Consider the following 27,957-nt stretch of genomic DNA (forward strand, 5'->3'; position numbering starts at 1 on the left):
GAACAAACACAATGCAAAGTAGAGATGGTAAGGAAAATACGAAATGAACTTCAATCAATTGTGTCTTTAGTTTGAAAATGAATTTTATTATTAACACAATATATTTGCAGGTGTTGATGATGTTTATATGGAGGATGGTGATCAACACTTTTTTGTAAATTTATCGAAGTGATAAAATGGTTCCAATTAGAAGAGAGGTCAATATAAGTCAAGACTAAGAGCTTCACTATGAAAGATTTTCAAAACATATTGTATTATTTTATCATCCAAATATTACATCCTTGATTTTGTGCTTTTACAAGGGATTTGATTTTGTCTCGTAGTGAAAGCATTATGATGCTTTGAGTTATATTTTGGTAAAATAGTTGTTCATCATCTTCATATATTTATGTTGTCTTGAACTTTTCATGTGTTATTTGATTAAAGTTAGCATGCAACGTTTGATCCAACTTTAGTATTGCAATAACACAAATGTTGAAATAACATATGTGTATGGTTATGAATAACATGGTCAAATTAAGCAATTTTTTTGTAACATTTTATGTGGTTAAGAATCATGTAATTTTTCTCATTCTTACTTAGAAGAAAATAAGATGACAAGATATAGAATATATAAAATGAAACGATTAAGTAGGTTAACTATCTAAGAAATTATATTCAACATGGTTGTCTTATGAATTATTTTGTACAAAAAATTGATACTTGATAAGTAGGAGATCATTTCCATGGATGAAACTCCATAATTAAGCGCACTCAAGCTGGAGTAGTACTAGGATGGGTGACCTCTCAGAAAGTCTTGGTGCTTCACCCTTGTGAGCATCACCTAGATCCAATGAGTGCTAAGTGTTACATTTATACTCATGAGAGATGGATTCATGTTGAATCACTACTCATGAAACATGGGTCAATGAGTTTGACTCAAAATCACACACTTTAATCTTGAGAGGAATATCACAAATTGATACTTGCTTAGTTTGTTGTCATTAAATAAGTTTAATAAATAAATGAGGAACTATTAGTGTTACATGACAATGGAGACAACACATAAACATCTATGTTAAAAAATAAACAAGTTTGAAAACATATGTATTTTTATGTTGTATTTATAAAAGAAATAAAATATTGTTAAATTTAATTTATTTCTTTATTATAATTATAAATTTTAAACTATTTCATTTCAATTTTTAAAATTATTTTCTTTTTCAAAATCAATTAGAAATCTTAAATATGTTAAATATAACTATGTAAAAATATTATTTAATTTTTAATGTACTAAATTATTAATTGAATTTCATAATATAATTAATATAATAATCAATTGATTTAATCTTATCTTTCAAGCAACTAATTTTTCTTTAAAAAACTTATTACTTCTATAAAATAAACAACATTTATTTTATTTCTATATTACTATATATTTAAAACAAAAAAATTAATTGCATAAGTTTTGTCATTTATGAGTTTGGTTGATATTAATTGCAAAAAGCTAGCGGGATATATTGCTTGTTGGACAAGCTGGATGGCGGATATCATACGCCGCAGTAGAAGAGACATTTGTACTTGCGCCTGCCCATTTGTACCTGCGCCTGCAAAGTCAGGATAGAGTCGGAGGATGGAGGAGGGGCCCGGTCGGTGCTAATCTCCATCCAAAATGCACTAAAGACAAAGCAAAGTGAAACTTTTTTTTTTCCAAATTCACTAAAGCGTAATGATGTTTTTCAAATTTTTTGTTGTTTTCCACTATTCTATGCAAATAATAAAGATCATTGATGAAGATAGCTGTGTCCCTTTTAAAGCTAATTTTTATTAAAGATAGTTAAATACCAAAAAGTAAATCATTGCCATTTTTGTTGTTTTCCACTATAAACTATGCAAATTATAAAGATCATTGATGAAAATAGCTGTCCCTTTTAAAGCAAGTTTTTATTAAAGAGAGTTAAATACCAAAAAGCAAAATCATTGCCATTTTTGTTGTTTTCCACTATAAACTATGCAAATCATAAAGATCATTGATGAAGATAGCCGCGTCCCTTTTAAAGCAAGTTTTTATTAAAGAGAGTTAAATACCAAAAAGCAAAATCATTGCCATTTTTGTTGTTTTCCACTATAAACTATGCAAATCATAAAGATCATTGATGAAGATAGCCGCGTCCCTTTTAAAACTAGTTTTTATTAAAGAGAGTTAAATACCAAAAAGCAAAATCATTGCCATTTTTGTTATTTTCCACTATAAACTATGCAAATCATAAAGATCATTGATGAAGATAGCCGCGTCCCTTTTAAAACTAATTTTTATTAAAGAGAGTGAAATACCAAAAGCCAAAATCATTGCCTAGTTTTACGCAAGAGTCGTGTTTGTTTCAGCTTTTTCTCCAAATTCGGCGAAGCCGAGACAAGCTCGCCATTTTCATTGCTTTTTATTTCGGACTTCTGTTGCTTCGCAATTTAACGAGCCTTTCATTTGGTAAAAATGATTTGGGCCCCAATAGAATGCCACGCCTGTCAAATTGTTATCATCGGCCACATACAAATTCTACAAGTAGAGTCCCAATTTCCTTTGCTCACATCAATGTCTGTCAGAAAATAAAAAATAATTTGCTAAACAAGGTCCCACTGATTGCGCAGAGAAAAAATGAGGCCATCCTTATTAATCCCTGTGAACATGTTTTGTTTTTAGTGTATTGGAATGTATGGTGGAACTCTTTGAAGCCACATGTGCCTTATCAATTAATTATAGAAGAATGTTTTTATAAATAGGCATCAAATTTATAGCTCCCACGGTCAAACAAAGGCCGCATAGGCAATAATTTATGGCTTTAAATGCATTCAGTGCTTTACTTTCGAACAACCTACAGTTTCACGGATCTATGTCGCCGATAACACTACATATATTTACATACCCAGAAACTGCTTCTCTCTTTTTCTCTTCTCTTCATTTGGAATTACAATAAATGCATTCCTCTCCTCTTTTCGTGCGGTTTATGAAATATCCCCGACAGGATGACAACTCTTTAAGCACTAAAATTTTAAAACTTCAAGAGTTTGACATTTCGTCAAACAATTTGCAACCGACTCTTGAACTGCTGGAATGGCCTTTTTGAGATAACCCGTGCTGTCTTTAGCAATTCGTCTAACACTAATCATTCAACCATATATGCAGGCAAATATAATGTTTGAACAATTTCCCAAATGTTTCGGACCTTACAAGTACTATATTTTATTTGTAATCCAAAAGAGTAATTGAGTCTGAAAATTACAACTGGACAGCAGGGAGAGGAACCTGGTAAATTCTGGCAATAGGATCAGTCATGGGAACCTGAAATTAGCTTCCAAGATGAGGGCATTTGTTTTGATGGTAATCTTGCCAACAAATCTCGATCCTATGATTTACATCTTTTCTTTGTGCTATCACTCCAGTAGATCTGCACTTTATCCAGCTGCCAAGCATGAATCAGAATGATTGTCATCTTCCTATTATTACTCCGGGTGCAGGGACAAGCGTAGAACACAGACATTTAGAAAGCCATAAGGTTTTGCCGCTTCAATAGACTTCGCTAGACCTTCACTGCTCCTTGTTAACGCTGGATATCAAACGCGAAATCCGCGACCTCTACTTGCTGACGGTTTGCCGAATCGTGCTGGACGCCTTCTTTAACGATGATTAGGAGTTGGATGCAGTCTGTGGGTTCGCCCAATATCGACTTTGTCGAGCTCCAAAAAAAGTCTGCGGCTAATCTCCTGACCCACGTCGTTCCCTGCGTTCTCTTTAACTGACAGTCGTGTTGCAATGCGAATCCGCGAAGATGTGCAGTTTGTAAGGCCAACTGAGGGGGTTCTGGTTTCAGTGAATCTCACCCCTTGAATTTTCGTGTTAATGGGACCTCATTCCGTGACGGGAAGGGTCTTGAAGTAAGGTTGCCGACTTGTATAAACAGCCGCTTCTTCACATCCGATAATTATTTCCTGGATGCTAAAGGGGAATCACCGAGACTATTAACCATGAGGACGCTCTTTCAGCACAATCACTTTCAATGCTGAAGAATGGATGGATCTGAAACCTTTCAATCTTTTCCCCGATCTGCCCTTCTACAGCGATTCTTTAAATGTAAATCCAAACCTCCCGTTGCTATGTCACAACTGATGTAGATTGAGCCGTCTAGGTACAGGGAAAACTATGCGGCCATTCTCATGCAAATTCAACCAGATATGGGAAAAAGTGCTTCCAACTTCCCTTCGAATCTCTCCAGTTCTGCAATTAGTTAATCCTTTTCTAACTAAATCTCTAATAATCAATGAATCACAAGATTTGACCTTAGGCCACAGATTTGTTCCCGATGAAATGACTGCAGCGTCACCTCCAATCTGCAATAATTCGGATGATATTTCACACCCTCAAAATCGCGTACCAATTGAGAGTTATCGTTCTCAATGGCCAATTGTGACAATTGCGAAAACCCTAGGTTCCACAATGCACCTGTGATTGAATCACAATATGAAAATCAAAGAGAGATAATCAACTGCCTGATTCGAATGGAGCCCCGGGGTGCCTATTTATTCTTTTCCCTCCATCCTCTCCAGAGACTTCTAGAACTTTTTTGATCTTATCTCTTAAGTGACTTTATTAAATACTCCAAGTCACTTTATTAAATATAAAGTTACTTATTTAATAATTATTTATTTAATTAAAATAACTAATTAGTCGTCCTTGGACAACCATTAATTAAATTAATTAAATCGAACTGTCACCAGAAAATTGGGGACATGACAGTCCGCCCTTCCTGAAATTGCTTGTCCCCAAGCAATGGTTGAACCATGAACCAATCAGTATGCCTGGGTCCCAAATGTAAATCTGTGTATCATCCCAATCCTCATCATACTCCTGTGGAGAAATCATCAATGCCAGTATCTGAGAAACTGTACTCAACATCCAAACAACTGACAACTCTGATGAAATCATCTGTAAACCAACTGTAGATGTCAGTAGAAGAAACCATTCTGCGGAACTCAAGCCAACTGAAACATCAACTCTATCAAAACTCAAGCCCCCGTCAGAATGACACTTGCACCCAACTGCACTGTAGATATGACAACAGCTATAGGTACCTGAATTACTGCCATCAAATTCAATCTCTGAAAAACTGCTCCGAGTGTGTCGATGCTGCAGGCTGAATAACTTGCTACTACCACTTCTTTTTTCGAAAGAAGGTGCCAATCTATCCCCTAATGGATGATAAGAAACTGGAGCCAATCTACATCTGCGTGAAATAAAATCTTCTATTTCTATGTCAAAAGGAAAATGATGAGCGTACTCTAACGCATAACGCTGATAAGAACCTCCAAACTCTGCTGCTGGCTCATCATCACTGAACTGGGAATCAACAGATGGCTCCAATTTCTGACTTCGAGTGATTGTAGGCTGGATAGGATCCCGTGCATTCTACTCAACAAACCCTTCCTCGAGATCCTCGTGAAGTAGCATAGTAGAGAGGACCCCTATAATCTTCTCAACCAATCTGCAAATAACACTAGTATCTTGGATGAGAACACCTTCTGTCACTTTATGCGAGTCCAAATGAACACATGCACTATCCAGCAAATACTCCATGAACGGTTCAGTGGAGTAAAAATTATATGAGGAAACATTAACATACTCCCCGTTACACCACAACTAGTCCTCCTATAAGGGTGGCATACTCAACTGTACCACACTATCAACTATCTGAGAAGAATCAATCTGGAGACTTGACTCTACCGGTATCCCGAACTCATTAGAACCAGCTACTACCAAATCCTGAATATGTGTGTCAGTCTCAACAATAAGCTCCTCAAAAGCAACTGTAGGAGTGTACTTACCGTCATCTACCTCAATAGACAAATGAACTGGGTCTGGAGCTGGTTTTGACCGCAAATGCTCCAACTCCACGGTCACCTCCTTCAATTGAAACTGCGACTTCTGTAGATCCCACCGTGTGTCCTCTAAAGCCTCAGTAGTCGCTATGAGCTCCTGGGAAAGCTCACTCACCTCCTCTTCACGATCCAAGAGTGCCTCATAGGCTGTACTTCCCCACTCAACCAAGTGATCACGGTCGGCTACCAATCGTAAATAATCTTGCTTCAAAATCTGAACAGCTTCACGCAAGGCATGAATCTCTGCCAAAGAAAAGTAACCACCGCTGGACTCATCTGTCATAGAAGAACCCCAACCAGTAACAGCCAACAACTGACGAGTAGTATCAAAGTGCTCACAAGCGATAGCAATGTCTCGCTCACTAACTTTCAACTGGCTAACCACATGATGGCTCTGGCTGAACTGTCTCCAACAAGCTTCTTCTGGAGCTCTTAAAGGAGTATCCTCAATATTAACATCCATATCTCACGAATCATCTCCAAGGTCCATATCAATATCCAAATTGTCAAAAATTGTAGTACTGCTGTCAAGCTCTTCTGTACCCAAAGAAACTGTCAAAGAAGTTGTGTCTTCAAAACTGTCCATTTCATCCTCCTAGATGTCATCAAGGCCAAAATGATCCTGGGACTTATCCGTACACACTGGCAAATATGAAAAATCTTCAACACCTTTCAGCAAGAATGGTCGTCTACATATATAAACCAAACCTAACACCGGTGTATAAAAACTAATACCAACTTCGGATGTTCTGCTGGCACAAGGAAAGACAACACCGTGTATTCTGCTAATCAAATCCATGATAGCACTCAAACAAACATCGCTACTATTAAGTGTTAAAGATCTCCAGTTAACTGAACCCCAAATGCTGCTGAAACATTCTTGAGTCCATATTCGTAAACAAGGAACAGCTGGTAACTCAAGCAAACTCCTTACCTCAATACCAATTAACTTCACATACCTGTCTGCCATTGTCCTTGTATCCTGGATGTGAATGCAAGATGAACTCGTAACATTATCAGCTACCATATATGATCCTTCTGCTGCAGGAAGCTGAATGTCAGGCATGTAAGATGAAACTAAGCCCAGCTCCATGCCATGCTCATGCCTCTCCCAGTCCTGTAATGCCAAAGTTGCTCGAGTGTCCTCAAGCTCACAAGAAAGCTTGACAACTTCCTCCTCCTTCCTCCTCAAGGCATCTGAATAATCTTTGGTAAGGCTAAGAACATGGTCATGGTCTGATAGAAGATGTAAATAGTTCAACTTCGTCTTTCCCATTCCTTCACCAATTGCGTGTAAGTCACAGCAAGAAGAATTTGCCTGAACTCCCTTATGTCTTCCTTGTAACTGAATCATCTGGATGTGCTCTTCTATCATCTCCCGCATCCTGTCATGATGAGATAAAGAAGCCACAATACTATCTTTGCTTACCTTCAGCTGGCTGGACAAATCATGTGAAGTACTGCCATTCTCATCCTCATGTGACGAAGCATCTAACTGAGCCTGGTACTCTCTCTCAGTAAAATCATGAATACGCAGGGTTTGCTCATCTCTACCTGGTACCTCACCATCAACATCCTTATCATCATCTGAACTCACTTCACTGTAAACATTGACTGTCGGAACCAAACCACTTTGAGTATCTGAGACATCACCCTTGGGAACCCTTTATACAACTGTCTCAATCAAAGTATCAAGTTGACAGTAACTATCCATCAGCGTAATATCCTTCACCACTTCTTCCTGTGACCGAACTGAAACCTCTGACCGGTTGCACACTTGTTTCTCGAACTCCTCATTAAGGTTCCTAGTAACATCTCTCATTGTATCAGTCAACGCTTTGTGAGAAGATGTGCCAAAATGAAATCTAGTTGATTTATTCACCTTAGCTGGGACGGACAGCCTGTCAATCATATGGTGGTGCTTAACCAACAGTTCAGACATGTTATGTTTGATTTTTTTGAGCTCATCCTGAATGTCTGAATAGTCCTCCTTTCCACACTTTCGACTCTGAATACTGCGTCTATTACTTGTCCAAGATTGTGTCCTTGGAGACTTTGTGCTGTACCTGTCCATCTTGGTTGAAGTAGAGTGCTGATCACTCATGTAAGTCGGTTTTCACCCCACAGGATGGCAAGAAAACCGCTCTGATACCACTGAAATATCCCCGACAGGATGACAACTCTTTAAGCACTAAAATTTTAAAACTTCAAGAGTTTGACATTTCGTCAAACAATTTGCAACCGACTCTTGAACTGCTGGAATGGCCTTTTTGAGATAACCCGTGCTGTCTTTAGCAATTCGTCTAACACTAATCATTCAACCATATATGCAGGCAAATATAATGTTTGAACAATTTCCCAAATGTTTCGGACCTTACAAGTACTATATTTTATTTGTAATCCAAAAGAGTAATTGAGTCTGAAAATTACAACTGGAAAGCTGGGAGAGGAACCTGGTAAATTCTGGCAATAGGATCAGTCATGGGAACCTGAAATTAGCTTCCAAGATGAGGGCATTTGTTTTGATGGTAATCTTGCCAACAAATCTCGATCCTATGATTTACATCTTTTCTTTCTGCTATCACTCCAGTAGATCTGCACTTTATCCAGCTGCCAAGCATGAATCAGAATGATTGTCGTCTTCCTATTATTATTACTCCGGGTGCAGGGACAAGCGTAGAACACAGACATTTAGAAAGCCATAAGGTTTTGCCGCTTCAATAGACTTCGCTAGACCTTCACTGCTCCTTGTTAACATTGGATATCAAACGCGAAATCCGCGACCTCTGCTTGCTGACGGTTTGCCGAATCGTGCTGGACGCCTTCTTTAATGATGATTAGGAGTTGGATGCAGTCTGTGGGTTCGCCCAATATCGACTTTGCCGAGCTCCAAAAAAAGTCTGCGGCTAATCTCCTGACCCACGTCGTTCCCTGCGTTCTCTTTAACTGACAGTCGTGTTGCAATGCAAATCCGCGAAGATGTGCAGTTTGTAAGGCCGACTGAGGGGGTTCTGGTTTCAGTGAGTCTCACCCCTTGAATTTTCGTGTTAATGGGACCTCATTCCGTGACGGGAAGGGTCTTGAAGTAAGGTTGCCGACTTGTATAAACAGCCGCTTCTTCACATCCGATAATTATTTCCTGGATGCTAAAGGGGAATCACCGAGACTATTAACCATGAGGACGCTCTTTCAGCACAATCACTTTCAATGCTGAAGAATGGATGGATCTGAAACCTTTCAATCTTTTCCCCGATCTGCCCTTCTACAGCGATTCTTTAAATGTAAATCCAAACCTCCCGTTGCTATGTCACAACTGATGTAGATTGAGCCGTCTAGGTACAGGGAAAACTATGCGGCCATTCTCATGCAAATTCAACCAGATATGGGAAAAAGTGCTTCCAACTTCCCTTCGAATCTCTCCAGTTCTGCAATTAGTTAATCCTTTTCTAACTAAATCTCTAATAATCAATGAATCACAAGATTTGACCTTAGGCCACAGATTTGTTCCCGATGAAATGACTGCAGCGTCACCTCCAATCTGCAATAATTCGGATGATATTTCACACCCTCAAAATCGCGTACCAATTGAGAGTTATCGTTCTCAATGGCCAATTGTGACAATTGCAAAAACCCTAGGTTCCACAATGCACCTGTGATTGAATCACAATCTGAAAATCAAAGAAAGATAATCAACTGCCTGATTCGAATGGAGCCCCGGGGTGCCTATTTATTCTTTTCCCTCCATCCTCTCCAGAGACTTCTAGAACTTTTTTGATCTTATCTCTTAAGTGACTTTATTAAATACTCCAAGTCACTTTATTAAATATAAAGTTACTTATTTAATAATTATTTATTTAATTAAAATAACTAATTAGTCGTCCTTGGACAACCATTAATTAAATTAATTAAATCGAACTGTCACCAGAAAATTGGGGACATGACAGTTTATTGGTTAATCAGTCTTCAACAATGGCGGATTCACTCAGAACTCCATTCTTGAAGGGTTCTTTGAAGGAGGAGGAGGGCGAATCGTGTATTGTGAGCTTTCAGGAGAAGAGTGGAGAGGGTTTTTTGGATTCTGGAGATTTTTGCAGAAGGTATTTAACAGAGTCCAGAAAGCTATGGGAGATTGCAGGCCCTGCTATTTTTACACGGCTTACCATGTATGGGACTAACGTTATAACACAGGCTTTTGTTGGTCACTTGGGGGATTTGGAGCTTGCTGCAGTTTCTATTTCTATAACAGTTATTGTTGGTTTCAACTTTGGCTTGCTGGTTAGTACTGAGTGCTTTTTAAAATAAATTCATATTTCTGGGTTGCTTGTTTTGAAAACTTTTATATTGAGAAGGCTTATTTTTTCTGTTCATTTTCTATCTAGGTTCGTTGTTATCTGACATTTAGATTGAAATGATGTATGTCTTTAATTAATGATCATGAGCGAAAATAGTATTTAGGCTCTGTCATATTGTATATGTTGAGGACATAGTTTGTATGACCATTTGGTTATTATCTGAATATATTAGTTTCTAAAAAGTTTTGGTTTAAATTCTTGATTTGGAAACCTGTTAATGAATCAAAGCAAAATTGTTACTGAATGGGGTAGAGTATTCCCATCTCCGAGATGTGTTCCTAAATTTTTGGTTGAAATTTTCGAGGACTTATTTTTTTTATTGTATAGAGCATGATCTTGTCTAAGTTCACGGGAGTACCTTTATGTCAAAATTTATAAATGCTCATCAGATATCATGTGCGTTGAGTAGTGGGTAAAGCTAGCGAATTGCATGATTTGCAGAAATTTTGTTCCTATGAAAGTGTCACAGCCTACTCAGAGAGAATTAAGTTCAAGCTTTGTAATGTTGAAATCTGTCGCATGTCTAACGATGTATTTAGGTTTATCTAATTATTTGGGAGATTCGGGGCGTAATAAGATCTGCGAGATAGATTCTTGCCTATGGAATATTCAGATTTGCCATATAACAAAAAGCGTGTTTGGTTGGGTATGCATACCATGTCTACTGTGCAGTACTCGTTTTAAGGCATAGCTTTTGTAAGCTAATTTACTAGCATGGAGAAGATGGCTTCAGCCATTGTTACATGAATCAAACTTAGGGCTTTTACATCTTTCCTTATGGTCTCCTTTAGCTGATTTTCCTTGAGCATCAGCCAATGTTGCCTTGTAAGTTTGGCCAGTTCCATCTGTACATCATAATCTCTCATAAATTATAAGTTACAAATATTGTTTTCATTTTATAGCTCACAATGGCTGTTGCTGCCAGCAATGGCTGTTGCTGCCAGCTATTACTATCCATTTCAATTAATTTTATAAATAGGGAGAAATACTCTCTAGCCCTGATACCAGTTTCTTGAAAATGGGCAAGAAATCATAGAGACACAAGGAAGGAGGAACAGGGAAATACAACTATTAATCTCAACTATATATATTCAGTTTACAAAGTAAACATTGAGGATTCTGGTTTGTAACTTCTATTCCTGTTCTCTCCTGCTGTCTTGTATTCTGTTGCTATCCCATTCTTTACTTCTCCTCCTCGGCCTAGTTCATGCCACCAATGATGACGCTGCTACGTATCTTTTATTTCCTTTGTTCAAACTTCATACAAAGTCTAACCCCTGCCATGCATTCTCTTCTCTCTCTGGAGTTGCTCACATTTAAACCACTGACTCAAAATCTCAAAAAATACAACTACCAACATTTATATTTTAAATCACCCAGCAGTTCAAAGGAGGATATGCTTTCCAACAGTGAAGAAAAGACAATAATAAATGTCAGTAGTTCAAGACTAGGAGAGCGAAAAATATTGGCCTCAGAGAGATATGGTTGGAACAGTCCTGAATAGCTTCTTCTCTTGATTGTTTAAGCCTTTTCACCAGTGTCTATCCCGCATACAGGAAGTACTACTTATTAAAATATTATTTAATTTGTATAATGCCATGCATAATTTAATTGCTTATTAACAATCATTTGGTATGCTCCCATATTGTTAATTTGCAAAAAAAATTCCTAGTCTGTTTTGTTGTCCCCATGAAATTTGATTTCATGATTTCTGTTGCTTCTTTATATAACAAATACAGTTTTTTCCCAATCCTTCAAAAAGGAAAAAGAACTTCTAAGTCAATGTGGAAATAAACATGCAATATTTTTTCCATCAACATAAGGGATCCATTATCAATACGAGGATGAATGATCTAGTGCAATGTAATCCAAAATGTTAAAACAAACACCATTCACATAATTATCTCCAGAATCAAGTAAATTAACTTTAAGGAAAAGGAACACAAACTGCACGTTCATGTCCACAAATAAGTAATAGTTTAATGGGAACTAGAAAACAGGGCTAGCTTAGAATTGAGAAGACACATGTTCATTTCATGTGCTATAAGGTTTAAAAGATTAACACCTCAAAATCAGCAGCTAGAAGAACACAAACCACCATTTTCTATCTGCCGCTCTGTCAGTAAAAGGACACAAACCTCTATTGATCATTCTGCTGCGGCATCGGAAGAATCACTCTTAACTATCACATTGTTGTTTTGTAGCTCAGAGTGGCAAAGACAATTTTGTTGTGTAGCTCAGATTGGTAGTGTTATAAAGCTTCAACACAATGTTGTTTTATAGCTCAAAGTAGCAGTAGTGTAAGCTTCAGAAAACACAGAACCCCATATAGGCCTTTTTCCATATTATTCGTAGGTGTAAATTACTAAATAGTGACAAATAGCTCACTAGAACACTGATGTTTGAATACTCCACCAGTTTCCATGTTATATGACATCTATACTTTTCAACATGCACATTCTTGCACATTTACATAACATTCATGTTGTATCGAAACTACCCAAAATCTATATTTTCCCATGCTCTCTAAAACAAAAAGGTGACTGTCCTAGGCTAAAACCATAGCTACATCTTTAAGGCATGTTGGCAGAAGAAATATTACTTGAACTTCTATGATAAAGAAATGAGATTGGCCTATGGCGAAGATGTATGTACCTCACAATAGAATTATCATTTAAATGTTATTATTGCCTTGTAATTTTTGATTATGTGCTTTGAGATAGCCATGGGAGATAATGTAAATCTTGATTTTGTTATTTCTACTTCTGGATCCATCTTCAAGATATAATTGTTGTATTGTAATTGTTACATACTGCAAATGGATCTGTTAGCAAGCTTGAAACATTGTGTTGAAATTTAGTTACAAATCCATTGAATTGTCTTGCATTTGGGTATGGGTAGTGCCTTAGAGACATTATGTCAACAAGCCTTTGGGGCTAAAAAGTATCACATGATGGTAGTGTATTTGCAGCACTCATGGATTGTGCTTTTTGTGGTTTCACTCCTACTGCTACCAATGTACTTCTTTGCAACCCCTATTCTCAAATTGATGGGTCAGAGTGATGAAATAACTCAACTATCTGTGTCATGTCCCCTTTTCAAATAATTAAAAATAATAATCTTTGCTAAGGCAGGCATGCTCAAAAAGGTGATGTTTCAGCAAAAGGGGCTAATCTTTGGAAACCCATGGACTAATAAATGAAAATTATTATTAAAATATGTTTTATTAACCCCTCTTGGACGTGAGTTAGGGTTATGCCCTCTTTTAAGGGATTTGGAGGCATTTTGAGCTCATTCCAGAACTTGATTTTTGCTCATTGCTTTGTTGTTCTTTAGAGGCTGCCAAACCTGTGGAGAAGGAGACCCAAGGACGGGAGTTTGCAGGTTTCCAAGAAGGTTAAGGATGGGATTTTAAAGCCATTCCATGTGCAAGCTAATGCAGAGTTTGCCCTTGTGCTGAACAGTGCAAATTTGTGGGTTTTCGTGTGTGTTTTTTGTAAGAGTTTGGTATTTCCGGTTGAGTATTTCATATCGGTTTGGGTTGCTGTTGTATTTCAGACATTAAGATGTTGAAATAGAGCTGAATATATGTATGTGGTTGTGGTTATACTTCTGTGATATATTATTAGTGTTTTTGTGGTGTTTTCGGGCTATTTTGTGTTATTTTTGGGAGCCCGATGAGCATTGTTTCTGTCATCTGTTTGAGAGTTGTTGTGTAAATGCTATACAAATATGGAAATGTCATTTTGTAGGCCATTATGCTGGTGAAATTTCTGTAAAAATGCCCACTTTCAGATTTATTAATAATATGTGAAGCGGTGAAGTTTTTGGCACTATTTCGAGCATACTTGATTTGGGTTTTATTGAGAAACTGGTGGATCTTTGAAATATTGGTTGTTTGATTTTAAAAACCTGATTAGAGGCTTTAAATATCATATAAAATCACAAAGGGGACATTTCAGCGGTATCAGAGCTATGATCTTGCCAGCCTGAGGTTTTGTAGAAGTTTGCATGCAAGTGAAAGAAAAAATAGATATTCATAGCGAGAAAAGAATAAAGAAATTTTGATCAAACCTCCAGTTAAAAGTAAAAGTACAAAATCCAAGGAAGGAAAAAGTATGGCTGACCTAGATGAGATGGAAAAGAAATTCTTCCAAGACATCCAGAATACTCAGAAGCAAACAGTTGGATCGTTTGGCAGAAACTAGAGAGGTTTTGCGAATATTGACAGAAAAACTACAATGAGTTGTATCTACTAATGAGAAAGGGAGCACTTCAGAGGAGCCAAAAAATTTGAAACCCACACCCTCTAAATCAACAAAAACTATTTTTCTGCCTGCAGATGAGCCACCAGTACCAAATCCAGCCCTTAATCCTGTGGAAGAGGTTACAGGTAACTTGATTACATTAAGAGCTACTTACAATGGTTTAAATGATGACTTTTGCAGTTCGGTTCCTTTTAGAGAATATGTGGATATGATGAGCACTTTGATGCCCAAGAAAGAGTACAGGAGGGAGCATGACATAAGTGGAAGAGAGCTCAAAAATAAAATAAGCAAGTTTACAACACCTACTTTTGATGGAACAAATAAAATTTCAGTTAGAGCATGGCTACAAAAATTACAAACCTTCTTCACACTTAACCCCATGAAGGAGAGTGATGCTATTCAATTTGCAAGTCTACACTTGGAAGATGCAGCCTATGATTTGTGGTATCATGGAATGATTACTCAAGGTCATGATCAAGTAACTACATTTGATGATTTCAGTCAAAGAGTGATAGATAGATTTGACCTCAAGGATGATGAAGAGTATTTTAAAGAATTGTCAAAGTTGAAGCAAACCAAATCAGTTAATGAGTATATAGAAGAGTTTCAAAAAGTGGTTGTTATGGTACTTGATATGAGTGAAAAGAGGATTGTTTATCTTTTTCTTGATGGTTTGGAAGATTTTGTTAAGGGTTTGATTAATGCTTTCTCACCCTCAACCTTATAGGAAGCTATCAAAAGAAGCTTGCAACTTGAAACTTGCGTGCCTATGAAACCAGTCACTAATCAAAAACCCCCAAATCTTTGGCAACATAAGGGGAATTTTCAGAAAAAGACTTTTTCAACACTACCACCAAAAGATGTGATAAATGTGGCAAAAAAGAAGGTAGATGAAGAGACTAGGAGTGAATTACCAAGGAAAAAGCTTTGTTTCACTTGTAGAGAACCATGGGTTCCAGGACACAGATGTTTGGGGAAAGGTCAAGTGCACTATATTGAAGTTGCTTCAGAATCTGATTCAAATGAGCATGAGGAATTTTACAACACTAAGGAGGAAGAAGAAGAAGAGAAAGAAAAAGAAATCAGCAAGGATGGCACTTTAGCAGCATTATCAGGAGTCCCAAGATACCATCCCTTTCAAATTCGAGGGGTACTAGCAGGGCAAAGGTTGACAGTTCTTCTTGATAGTGGGGCAACTCACAATTTTATTGATGAGGGATTTGTCATGAAAAGAGGGCTTAAAGCAGAAGATTTTGAGGGATTCAATGTTACTGTAGCTGATGGATTCGCTATGCCTTGCACATGAGTGGTGAAACAACACAAGATGACCTTATGAGATTATGAGTTATGTGATGACTTCTATGTTGTTGGCATTAGGGAGACAGATCTTGTATTGGGTGTTCAATGGTTGCACTCTATTGGAGGCTATTACATGAACCATCAAACTATGGAGTTTAAATTTCATTCCAATGGGAAAGAAGTCTTCTTGAGAGGCTTATCGAATGGAGCACCTAAGGTAGTCTTTGCAAAGAGGATGGAGAGGACTTTTCGAAGAGGACAAGTAGCGTGGGCAGCAGAAGTCATAATCCATCCAACAAGCTCTCCAAAGAATCAAGGTAATTTCCATTTTGAAATTCAAAATATTCTTGATAAGCATAGTATAGTTTTCAATGACTTGCCTCTAGGATTACCACCAGATAGAGGTTTTGAGCATGTTATAGAGTTAGAACAAGGTGCCAAACTAGTTATAACAACTCCATACCACCATCCAAGAGGTTATAAGGAAGAAATTGAAAAAACTATTAAGGAACTCCTAGACATGGGATTCATAAGGCCTAGCTCTAGTCCATTTGCATCATTTGTGGTACTTGTCAAGAAAAAGGATGGTACAATGAGAATGTGTATGGACTATAGGGCTCTAAACAAGAAGACCATAAAAAATAGGTATCCCATACCACGCATAGATGAACTCATTGATGAGTTACATGGCGCTGTATACTTCTAAAAAATTGACTTAAGATCAGGGTACCATCAAATCCGAATGAGGAGTGAAGATGTGGAAAAGACTGCTTTCAGATGTCACTATGGGCACTTTGAATTTCTTGTTATGCCATTTGGCCTCACAAATGCACTTGCAACATTCCAATCTTGTATGAATAAGGTATTCAACCAGCATCTTCAAAAATTTGTTTTGGTATTTTTTGATGATATCTTGATTTACAGTAAAACATGGGAAGAGCATCTAAAGCACATAGACACTGTTTCTATCACCACCAGTCTAAAATTATAATAATTTTATTTAATTAATTCATTCATGCACAATTAATTTTCTTTTTTAATTAAGATATTCTTTTATTAATCCTTCATGCACTTTAAGTGAATTGTTAAATTACTTTATTTAACTTTCCACTTGACTTCTATTTTAATCAATTTATAACTTATAAATCTCATGCGTACTTAATGCGATTAAATATCTTTATTAATTTCACATGTTTAATCTTTTCAAGTAATTTCTTTTATTTTCAACTCATGCATAAATCATGCGAACTATAATCTTTATGATAATTAAATATCTTTTCACTTTTAATTTCATTTTTAGAAACTTAATTGATAAAATATTTATTAACTTAAATAACAATAATATTTAACATTTATTTAAAAATGCACTCTAAATATATTATTATTAAATTAAATAAATATAATCAATCACGTTCTAAATTTAAACTTTAACTTTTATCTCCAATATTTAATTCTTTATATTTAATTAATTTCTCTATTAATTAAATATAATTAAATATTCAAAATATCATAATAATCTTCCATTAAATTAAATAATTAATTTAATCTATTAATTAGACTTAATTAATAGAAATTCATCAAAGACTCACAAGAAAACATACGCACAAAATACTCACGGGTTTAAAAAGGGTAGACAGTTTGTTACGAGTCCTCCTTGCAGGACAAGTATTATAGGCTTATGGCTAGGATTGGACCTAATCATTATCTTCCCATTCTCACCATTTGAGTATTTGTAATAGGGCACGCTCATCCTGGCAATTCAGGGAAGTCGATGCCCGGTACCTGCATCCTGCATAAAAGACGAGCATGTACATGTATATAATATATCTAAACTAAACAGACAATGGCGGGGAGTGGTTCATCGTGTAGATCCCGACTAGCAGGTGACTACGACTCCCTCCCCTAACCACATCAAACACGTCAGACAGAAAGATAAAATAAACACGCACACCATACACATGCAAGTATGGGGTAAGTATAAAAATCACAAATCTAAGATCAAATGTGTACATATAATAATGCATCTCTATCAATACAACATAATCATCATTAAAGACATCCTGTTAACATTTTTATGAAAGAAACCACATTTACTGACTAGGATCATCAAAATATCATTAACAACACATGAATGAAATCAACTAAGCAATAATAACTGATACATTTGTAATCAAAGTCATGAATTAATATCATAGTATTGTAAATCCAGTATCTCTAAAACTAATCAATGCATAAAATCAGCCTAAGGAATTTGACAATGATAACATAAATGCGAACTAGGGGCAGGCACTACAGAAAGTTGTTAGATCTCGTAGCATGAGTCAACCCAACCAAGAACAAACTAAGCCATTTGGGTCAATGAAGAAACTCAACCATCATGAAATGTTAGCCTCCAACTTTAGCAATGTTAACCCTCTACAAAGAACCTAGCCCATTGAAGGTCTCTCGAATGGAAAATCATTCATGGGTTGAATGGGAGGGGAGAAAATGGCCAACATGAACCTCCATTGCATGATATAAATAGATGGAAAATCCATTTTTTAATTCAAACACAAAACACCTAACAAGCTTTGACGAAAATGATAGAAAACCCAAAGTTTAATATAAAATATTTACCTTGGAGACCCTAGAGAGATCTGGAAGAACATAATACCATACGTCCTACTGATCATCATTAATAATTATGACTTTTGCTAAGTGTCTAGTACATAATTACAAGTCCAGATCTATATCATGATCTTAGTTATTAATGTGATTTTTATGTTATATTACTATGCTTTGTTAGATTTTAAAATGATCCTAACAATGCTTATACTTATGAAAAGGGAAACAAAACCACATTAATCTTATAGGCTATGAATTAACCTAACAATAAATTTATATATAACCCAAATAGTTCTATAAAATAATGACCATTGTCTAATGTTTAAAATATAATTAAAAGCTAGAGTCGAGAAAATATCAAAGAAGATTATCTAAAGCTTGAGTGATGAAGTCCTCTCCTTCTACACCTTTGTTTGCTAGAAGATCTACTTTTGTGTTTCCTTCCTGATAAATGTGTTGTATTCTAGTTTCTTCAAATTTATCATCGATGCTAAGAATATTCTCTAGCTTTGAGTTCATAATCCAATTAGGAGTTATTCTATTTCTTAGAGCATTTAGAATAATCTGTGAATCTCATTCTATGATTAGTCTCCTTATTCCAGATTGAAGACTCAACTTCAATCCTTCCGGTAAAGCTTCTAGTTTTGCCATATTAGTGGTTTCAATTTCTAATGGTTTGGCTCTCTTAATGAATTTAAATTACAAATTACCAAGTTTTTTTTTTTTTTAAACATTTTAAATTATAATAGATATTAGATTTCATTAAACCAATTTATATTCCTTGCTAACTTAAAATATTCCACCTGCTCTAATGGTGAAATATAAGGCCAGGGAAATCTTTTTTTAAATGTAAGTAAATTAATACAAAACAAAGTCGTAGGTTGGTCATTGAATAATATTAAAGAATAATTATTCCCTGAAAATATAGGAAGCTTATTTAGATGGGTTGAAAAGACTCTTTTTTTTTTGCTTTTAATTAAAATATTTATTTAAGGAGAAGATAAACTATGACCATAATTTTTTGCATAGCCAATAAAGTAAACTTTATAAAGTTATTTATTTAATTTTAATTTTAGAAGATTAAGAAAATTATAATAGTAAAAGTTTATGTGGCAGGGTGTAACACACTATTTATAAAACAGATTTTTTTATTTTTTAAAAAAGAGAGTGAACCACTTATAGAGATAAATAAATATTATTTTATTTTTCTTGTGAATTTTTTCATTTTGTAAATTTTCTTTTCTTTTAGAATAAATAATAAAAATTAAAATATTTTTCGTTACCTTGTTTATTAAAGTAATTTATTTATTAATTTTACTTCCTCAAACAAATATCAATATTTTTTATAATATATAATTTACAAACAAATCCCTCTTTTCTCACTATTATATGTTACTTCCAAAAATAAGAATTCTATTTTCTTTTTCCTAATAAAATGACATGCATGCTTCCCTATAAAATATATCTTTTTTATATTTTTATTTTTAACAAGTGATGTATTTTCTTCAATTATAGAATCTAATTTTTCAATTGCATGATAATATTGTGATCTTCAATTTGGTATAATCTCAACAATTTTTACCTAGATTTCTATTCAAAACCCTAGTTCGTAGAATTTTACAATTCCTAATTGTTTGTGTTTAATAACATTTTTTAAAAAGGAAAACCTAAGGTTTTAAATAACATGTGTTTAAATATAATTTTCTCTAAAATGAATTCTATGGTTTCTATATCTATTCTTTTATGAGAATTTTTCACATGAAGGCATCAAACAATTTTACTCTCTCCAATTTCTTAGGAACACATAAAAGAAACACCAAATTAGTCATTTTCTTTGAATAATTTAGGAAAAGACCAAACTATAATTTCAACACCATAAACTCATGCACAACCTAGCAGGCATGATGAAGACAATCTTTTCAAAAGGAAAAATTACAAAGGGGTAACCCTAACTCAATCCCATGGGTTGAATTAGAACAACAAAGGCTAAATTGAAGATTTCTAAAAATTCCAACTTTAAACTAATCTTTAACTTCAACAATCTAGAAAAAACATGTAGCGTGCTAAATGTGTCTCCCAAATTCTAGAAAAGTTCTTCCAATAGAAAAGAAAATCCCCCTAAACTAACATCCCCCACAAATATAAAGAGAACAAAAAACCTAGGGTTTTGGGATAGAGAACCCCTAAAAATAAAATTAATTAATTAGCTCAACTCCTAAAAACTCAGTTAAAATGATTTATTACTAATTTTTTAACTCAACTTGAGTTACTCAACTTAATTTTCTAATTAAAATTCAAAGATTCCCTTTATGAAAAATATGTGCACTCCAACACATGTTTTGATTTTCATTTAAATATAATAATATAATAGAAGTATGATTAAAAATATGCAACCCTTAAATATAAAATACATATTAAAGTAATATATTACTAATTAAAAAGGAAAGAGCTTACAACACATCGGTAACATGTGAGCCTCTCATGTGGGAGGTCTTGGGTTTGAATTCACTTAACGCATAAAAATAATTAATTATAATAAATAACAATAATTAATCTAGGCTTCGATCATCTACTGATCCAAAAAAATTACTAATTAAATATCTAATATCAATTTTTATTTGATATTAATTAAATATTTAATTACTATTCTTTTATATTTATAATTTCATTAATTAATTAATATAGGTGTTTAATTAACATATATAAATTAAATAATTGTATGCCAATATTCTATTATTCAAGAATATTTAATTATTTAATATTAATGATGATTCTTCAATTAGTATTTTAATAAATCTTTTACTAACATCACAACAACATACCACATGGGTCCACTTACATCAAGCACACTAAAATCTAACCTAAACAACATATGGAAAAATGTGCAACAACATAAGCATGCTCAAACAAGGGTTTACAAATTCATGTCACCTTGATGAATTCATAGAAGGTATTCAATCAAATACTTGTCTACCATTTTAGGAAAAATGATAGGTTAGGTTAGGATGTGGGCTTGTATGTCATCTCCCCTTTCTTACCATTGAAATAATGTGATAGGGCATGCTCATCCTAACAATTCAGGGAAGTAAATGTCTAGTACCTGGAAGCCTACATAAGAGATGAGCATGTATATGCACATATATATCTAAACTAAATAGGAAATGGTGAGGAGTGGTACATCGTATAGATCCTAACTCACATGTGACTATGATTCCCTCCCTCAACCATATTTGACAGAAATGTAAAACACACACACACACACACACACACACACACACACACACACACACCATACACATGTCAATATGGAATAAGTATAATAAATAAATCATGAGTATAAATGATATCATATGCTAACATAAACATCTCATCATCATGAATATAATAGTTAACCTTATTTGAAGACACATAATGCAACATCATCATGAAAGTAATCAAAATCACCAATTGGAAGCACACTGTATGTCATTCTTGTAAGCAAGTAGTTATCACTATCCATACTATCATGATATAATCAAATAATTCATTTATCATAGTACTGCATTGATGTAGGAGCATCCTGGGTGTAAGAGAAATTTTGCATCATCCAAAAATATTTCCTTTCAATTATTTCAATAAGGTTTGTCTTAATGAAGAGTTGTAGTCTCTGGAGGCTTGCTACTTAGTAATTTAGTCATATGAGCTCAAAATGTTCTAATTTCAAAGGTGGAGGTTCATTTTAGATATATCAACTTGTTGATGGAGTTTCATGGCCAAATTGTATGTCTTTGTAAAGTTATTGCAGAATTTTGGTTTGCAGTTTTGGTATATAAGCTTCAAGCTCACCATTGGAGGCCTCAAAGTTCTTGGATAAGGTTTGAAAACTCAATGGATGGGTGCTTTCACACATATGAGCCTATAGATCATGAGCTAAAGTTTCTAAAAAGTGGTTATAATAGCTAATCAGAGCAACAGTTCAAGAGTTATGGTCTTCTGAAGTTTGTCTAACCAAAATATCTAAAATAAATGTCAAAAGTGTATTTGGCTAACTTTATATGTACTATTAGGGTCTGTCAGCCCTAGGTATTAAGTTTCAGTGCCTAGAACTTTCTCAAGTGGTGTGAAATTTCCTATTTAAAATATGCCCAAACATTGTCTAAGACAACTCTAGGTGATAGTTCACAACTTTGTCTTGTAGACTACTGTAATGAAGGCACCCATGTGGGTTAGCATATTGTAATTATGAATTATGTAATTCTACACTTGCGGTGATAATAAGAAGCCCATATTTTTTTCTCACAATTTGAGTTGTTTCTTTGTTTATGGTATTAAGGGAGCACCCTTCATCAAGTGGTATCAGAGCTAGAGTTCCTAAGAAGAAGGGCATAGAGAATTTGAGTGTTCCCAATGCCAAGGAAGGAAAAATCAAAGAGAAGAAGGTCAAGCCAGAGTTGCACATTTTGATAAAGATGCTAGATTATCACATTCTAAAGATGTTGAAAGGGGAGAAGTCCTAGTTAATAAAAAATTCTTTCTGAGTGGTGAGAATGAACCTGATCAAAGAAGGAGCTTGTTTCACACAACGTGCAAATGTGAAGATAAGTGTTGTGATGTGATCATTGATGGTGGAAGTACTAATAATCTAGTGTCAAAAGTGATGGTCACAAAATTGAAGTTGAAGAGGTGGAAACACCAGTGTCTATATTGCATTTCTTGGGTACAAGATAACCACAAGGTCATGGTCAGTAAGCAATGCTTAGTGAAGTTCAAGATTGGAAGCTACTAGGATGAAGTGCTTTGTAATATTATACCTATGGACATAGGTCATATGTTGTTGGGTAGGCCATGGAAATTTGACAAACATGTTGTATATCATGGGAAAGCAAATACCTCACTCTGATAAAGGATGGATTGAAACATAAGTTGAAGCCGTTGAAGGAGAAAGAAGAAAAGGTATATAGTGCTACTAGAATATGTTTTGTTGATGGAAAGGAGTTTCTCCAAGGTATGAAGCATAAGAATATGGTATTTTTCTATAATCCCAAAAGATGATAAAGAATAAGTAGAGGAGGAACCTACAAATGTTGTAGATTTGTTGGGAAAGTTTCCTAATATTGTGTCAAATAATGTACTTGATCGATTACCCATAGTGAGGAAGATTAGTCACTAGATGGATTTGATTCCAGGACCCAGTTTGCCAAACAAGGTAGTGCATAGAATGACACCAGCAAAAATTGAAGAGTTGAATAGACAAGTGCATGAGTTATTAAACAAGGGTTGAATGAATAGAAGACTACCTTCAAGACAAGGGAAGGATTGTATGAGTGGTTCATCATGTCTTTGGGTTAACCAATGCACCAAGTACTTTCATGAGGCTCGTGAATGAGGTACTAGTAATTTTCTAGGTAAGTTTTTCATTGTTTACCTAGATGATATATTAATCTTTAGCAAGATATTGGAGGAGCATTTGATGCATATTTGAAAGGTGTTTCATAAGTTGAGCAAATAAAAGTTACTGATAAACCTAAAGAAATGTAGTCTTGTAAAGAAGGATTTGGTGTACCTAGGATTTTTAGTCTTAGCAAAAGGTCTAACAAAAGACCCAGAGAAAGTCAGGGCTATCCTTGAATGGCCTATTCCAAAGCATTCTATAGAGGTAAGATCTTTTCATAGATTGGCTAGTTTTCACAGAAAGTTCATAACAAGTTTTAGCAGTATTTGTGGACCTTTGATTGAAACAATGAGAGAGGATAAGAAAGAATCTAAGTGGACTATAGGAGCAGATAAGAGTTTCAATCTATTGAAATAGAAAGTTGTATAAAATCCTATTTTAGCACTTCCAAATTTTAACAAGTTGTTTCAAGTAGACTATGATGCTAGTGGTACTATAATAGGAGTTGTTTTTAGCTAAGAAGGTAGACTGTTGCTTACTTTAGTGAGAAATTGAATGAGATTCCAAAATAAAATTATTTAGTTTATGATTAGGAATTTTATTCTATAGTTCAAGCTTGAAGAAGTGGAGCCACTATCTTCTTCCTAAGGAGTTTATTTTGTAAACTGATCATCAAGATTTTCAATATTTGAAGTGGGTTGAGTTTTTGGAGAGTTGTACATTTGTTTTGAAACACAGGATTGGGAAGTCTAATAGAGTTGCATACGGTCTTAGTAGAAGACAACTTTTACTAATAGAGATGTATATTGAGGTGGTTGGGTTCAAGAAACTTAGTAATTTGTATCTAGAGGATCTTAATTTTGGTGAAATGTGGAAGGCTTGTATAAAACATGTTACTCTTGACATGACAAAGTGGTTTGATTTCATAATCCAAGATGGTATGTTGTTCAAATAAAACCACATATGCATTCCAATAAGTTCAATGAGAGAGAATCTCATCAAGAAGAAGCATAGTGGAGGATTGGTTGGACACATTGGTAGAGATAAAACCATTGAATTGGTTGTTGAGAACTATTATTGGCCACAATTTTAGTAAGATGTGAAGAAGTTTGTACAGAGTTGTAGAGTATGTCAAATGGAAAATGGAGTAAAATAGAATACAAGGTTGTACATATCATCCATTACCTATTCTAGAGAAGTTGTGGGAGGATGTTAGCATGAATTTTGTTGAATTATCGTGGACTTAGTGAGGGCATGATTCTTATTTTGTGGTGGTTGAAAATTTTTCAAATATGGCACATTTCATTCCCTATAAGAAGACTAGTGATGTTGTTCATGTGGTAGAGTTATTTTTCAGAGAAGTGGTGAGACTACATGGTCTGCTAAAGAGTATAGTTTCATATCAAGATACCAAATTTGTTGGGTATTTATGGTATAAATTATGAAAAAAATTGAAGATAGATTTGAAGATCAGTTCATCACATCATCCATAGACTGGTGGGTAGACAAAAGTTGTGAATCGCATTTTGGGAAACTTGCTAAGATGTTTGGTTAGTGGTAAACCAAAAGGTTGGGATCTAATTTTACCACAGGTAGAATTTGCATATAATAATGCTATCAATAAGAGTACTAGTAAATCAACATTCTAAATTGTATATGGGAGTAGTCCCATAAATTTTTCTGAATTGAGGTAGTTGGATAAAGGATCAATAAGTAGTGCTGAAGTAGAAGAATTTGCTAAACATTTGAAGAACACCCATGAGGAGGTGAGGAAGCACATTATAAAGATGAATACATAGTACAAGGCTAAGGTAGATGTGAAAAGGAGGTATAAGGAATTTTAGATTGGAGATGAAGTCATGGTTTATTTGAGAAAGGAACATTTTCCAGTGGGTGCATATAATAAGCTAAAAATGAAAAAGTTTGGATAGTGCAAGATTAGTAAAAAGGCATGATTTTGGAAATGCCTATGAGGTGGAGTTGCCTGCTGAATTGAATATTTCACTAGCATTCAACATTTTAGATTTGATAGAGTATTGTGAAGGAGGTGATGAGGATGAAGTTGTAGAAGCACAATGCAATATTCCAGTAGCTAATTCATCTACAAAGGAGATTGAGGAGATATTGGACAATCATGTTGGAAAAAGTACATTGAACAAAAATTATAAATAATACATTGTCAAATGGAAAGGGAGGCCAGTAGAAGATTCATCATGGCTAGCAAGGGAGGAGGTTAATCATCTTGATTTTCCTCTAAACACCTCAGACGTGATGGGGTCAGTTCTCAAATTACCCTAGTTGTTTGATGCAAGAGCATCTTGGTGTAAGAGCAATCTTGCATCACCTAAAAATATTTCCTTTCAGTTTTTTCAATAAGGGTTGTTTTAATGTGAAGTTTTAGTCCATGGAGGCTTTTTACTTAGTAAATTAGTCATACAAGCTCAAAATATTCTAATTTCAAAGCTGAAGGTTCATTTTAGATATATCAACTTGTTAGTGGATTTTCATGGCTAGATTGTATGTATTTGTGAAGTAATTGTAGAATTTTGGTTTGTAATTTTTGTATATAAACTTTAGGCTTATTGTTGGAGGCCTAAAAGTGCTAGGATGAGGCCCAAAAACTTGATAAATGGGTGCTTGCACAGATCCAAGCTTGTAGATCATGGGTTAAGGTTTCTGAAAAGTGATATAATAGCCAATTGAAGCAACAGTTTGAGAGTTATGGTCTTCCAAAGTTGAGTCAACCAAAACATCCAAAATAAATGTCAAATGCGTATTTGGCCGACTTTATATGTATTGTTAGGGTATGTTAGGCTTAGGTATTAAGTTTAGGTATCTAGAACCTTCTTGGGTGGCATAAATTTTTCTATTTAAGAAATGCCCAACCATTGTTTAGGATAGCTATAGGTGATAGTTTGTAGCTTTATCTTGCAAATTATTATAATGAAGATGCCAATGTGGGTTAGCATATTGTAATTGTGAATTCTATAATTTTGCACTTGCGGCGATAATAAGAAGCCCATATTTTGCTCTCACAATTTGAGTTGTTTCTTTTTTTCTATTATGTGTTTATAGTATTAACAAGAGCACCCTTTATCACAAATCATCAATATAACTTGAGAACTAACATGCCCATGGAAAGTGTATGGTAGATTTTGACACCATAATCTACAATAATAGCAAAAAGGTGGGGTATTACATCCTCCCCCACCTTAAATTAGGCTTACTCCTAGAAGCCAACAATTATGATTATGATGAATTGAAAGTCAAAATATACTATGTACAAATGTCAAACAAGGAATCATACAAATGGACAAAGAAAAACAAGTTTTGTAAATACTTGTATATATATAAATAACTACTAGGTGCTAAAACACAACTAGATTGGGCTAAACAACAAAAGTACAAATGACATTATTAACACTATGAGAATAACATACAAGTGAAATATATGGACATAACAAACACTCAATCACACTTCACATGAAAACTAATACAAATCATCTTATTTATCCATTCTCACTAGAATTTGTATTTACATCTTATAGTGATTTAAAAAGGCTCATGTAATTTTAGTTAATGAGACACTTGTGCAGACATAAATGATACACAAAACATCACTTTACAAAAAAATGCAATAAAAGTCTCTACAATGTCCTCCCTTACACATACTATTAGAGGTCAAAAATGAACATGATAGAAACGATATTTATCACAACATTGAGCTAACAATATTAAACATTTAGACACCCAAGAAAATTCAAAAAGGAAGAACCCAAGTGGGGGAATCCCAAGTTCAACATTAAATCATAAGATGCTCGAACAATTTTAATAGTAAATAAAGTGTGAACAATATCACAAAATAGATAGCAAAAGGAGAGTTAGGTGACTAGTCTAGACATAAGAATTTTTTTTAAAAGTTCGCACTAGCCCAACACAACACAAAAAAATTCATCAATAACCAAAAATAAATAAATCTATTAATCATAACACATTTCACATAACAAAGTGACTAGTACTAGCCATAGTCAAGGGAGTAACTACTTCATGACATCGAAAGGTACCTCATGTTGGATGTTTTAGAGAATGTAGCGGAACACAATAGGTAGACATATATTTATGCTTTGTTATAAATATCTTTTATGTAATCATATGT

General features: G+C 34.7%; 1 protein-coding gene across 2 annotated transcripts; it reads left to right on the forward strand.

Moving 5' to 3' along the window:
- The first annotated feature begins 2,778 nt into the window (after positions 1-2,778).
- LOC149542119 (protein DETOXIFICATION 27-like) lies at positions 2,779-22,711 on the forward strand. Of its 2 annotated transcripts, none has more exons than XM_089797162.1 (3): positions 2,779-2,977; positions 9,851-10,182; positions 13,596-14,095. In XM_089797162.1, the coding sequence occupies exons 2-3, from the start codon at positions 9,877-9,879 to the stop codon at positions 13,830-13,832; spliced, it is 543 nt and encodes a 180-aa protein (XP_089653288.1). In that variant the 5' UTR covers positions 2,779-2,977; positions 9,851-9,876; the 3' UTR covers positions 13,833-14,095. The 2 variants fall into 2 exon arrangements, with proteins under 2 accessions (XP_089653288.1, XP_089653289.1); XM_089797163.1 differs by lacking the exon at positions 13,596-14,095 and adding an exon at positions 22,230-22,711 and having other exon boundaries at positions 2,786-2,977.
- Positions 22,712-27,957: the final 5,246 nt, after the last annotated feature.

Source organism: Cupressus sempervirens, chromosome 8 (genome assembly GCF_028749045.1).
Source record: "Cupressus sempervirens isolate cs-2001-9-10 chromosome 8, ASM2874904v1, whole genome shotgun sequence".
Classification (NCBI taxonomy): domain Eukaryota; kingdom Viridiplantae; phylum Streptophyta; class Pinopsida; order Cupressales; family Cupressaceae; genus Cupressus; species Cupressus sempervirens.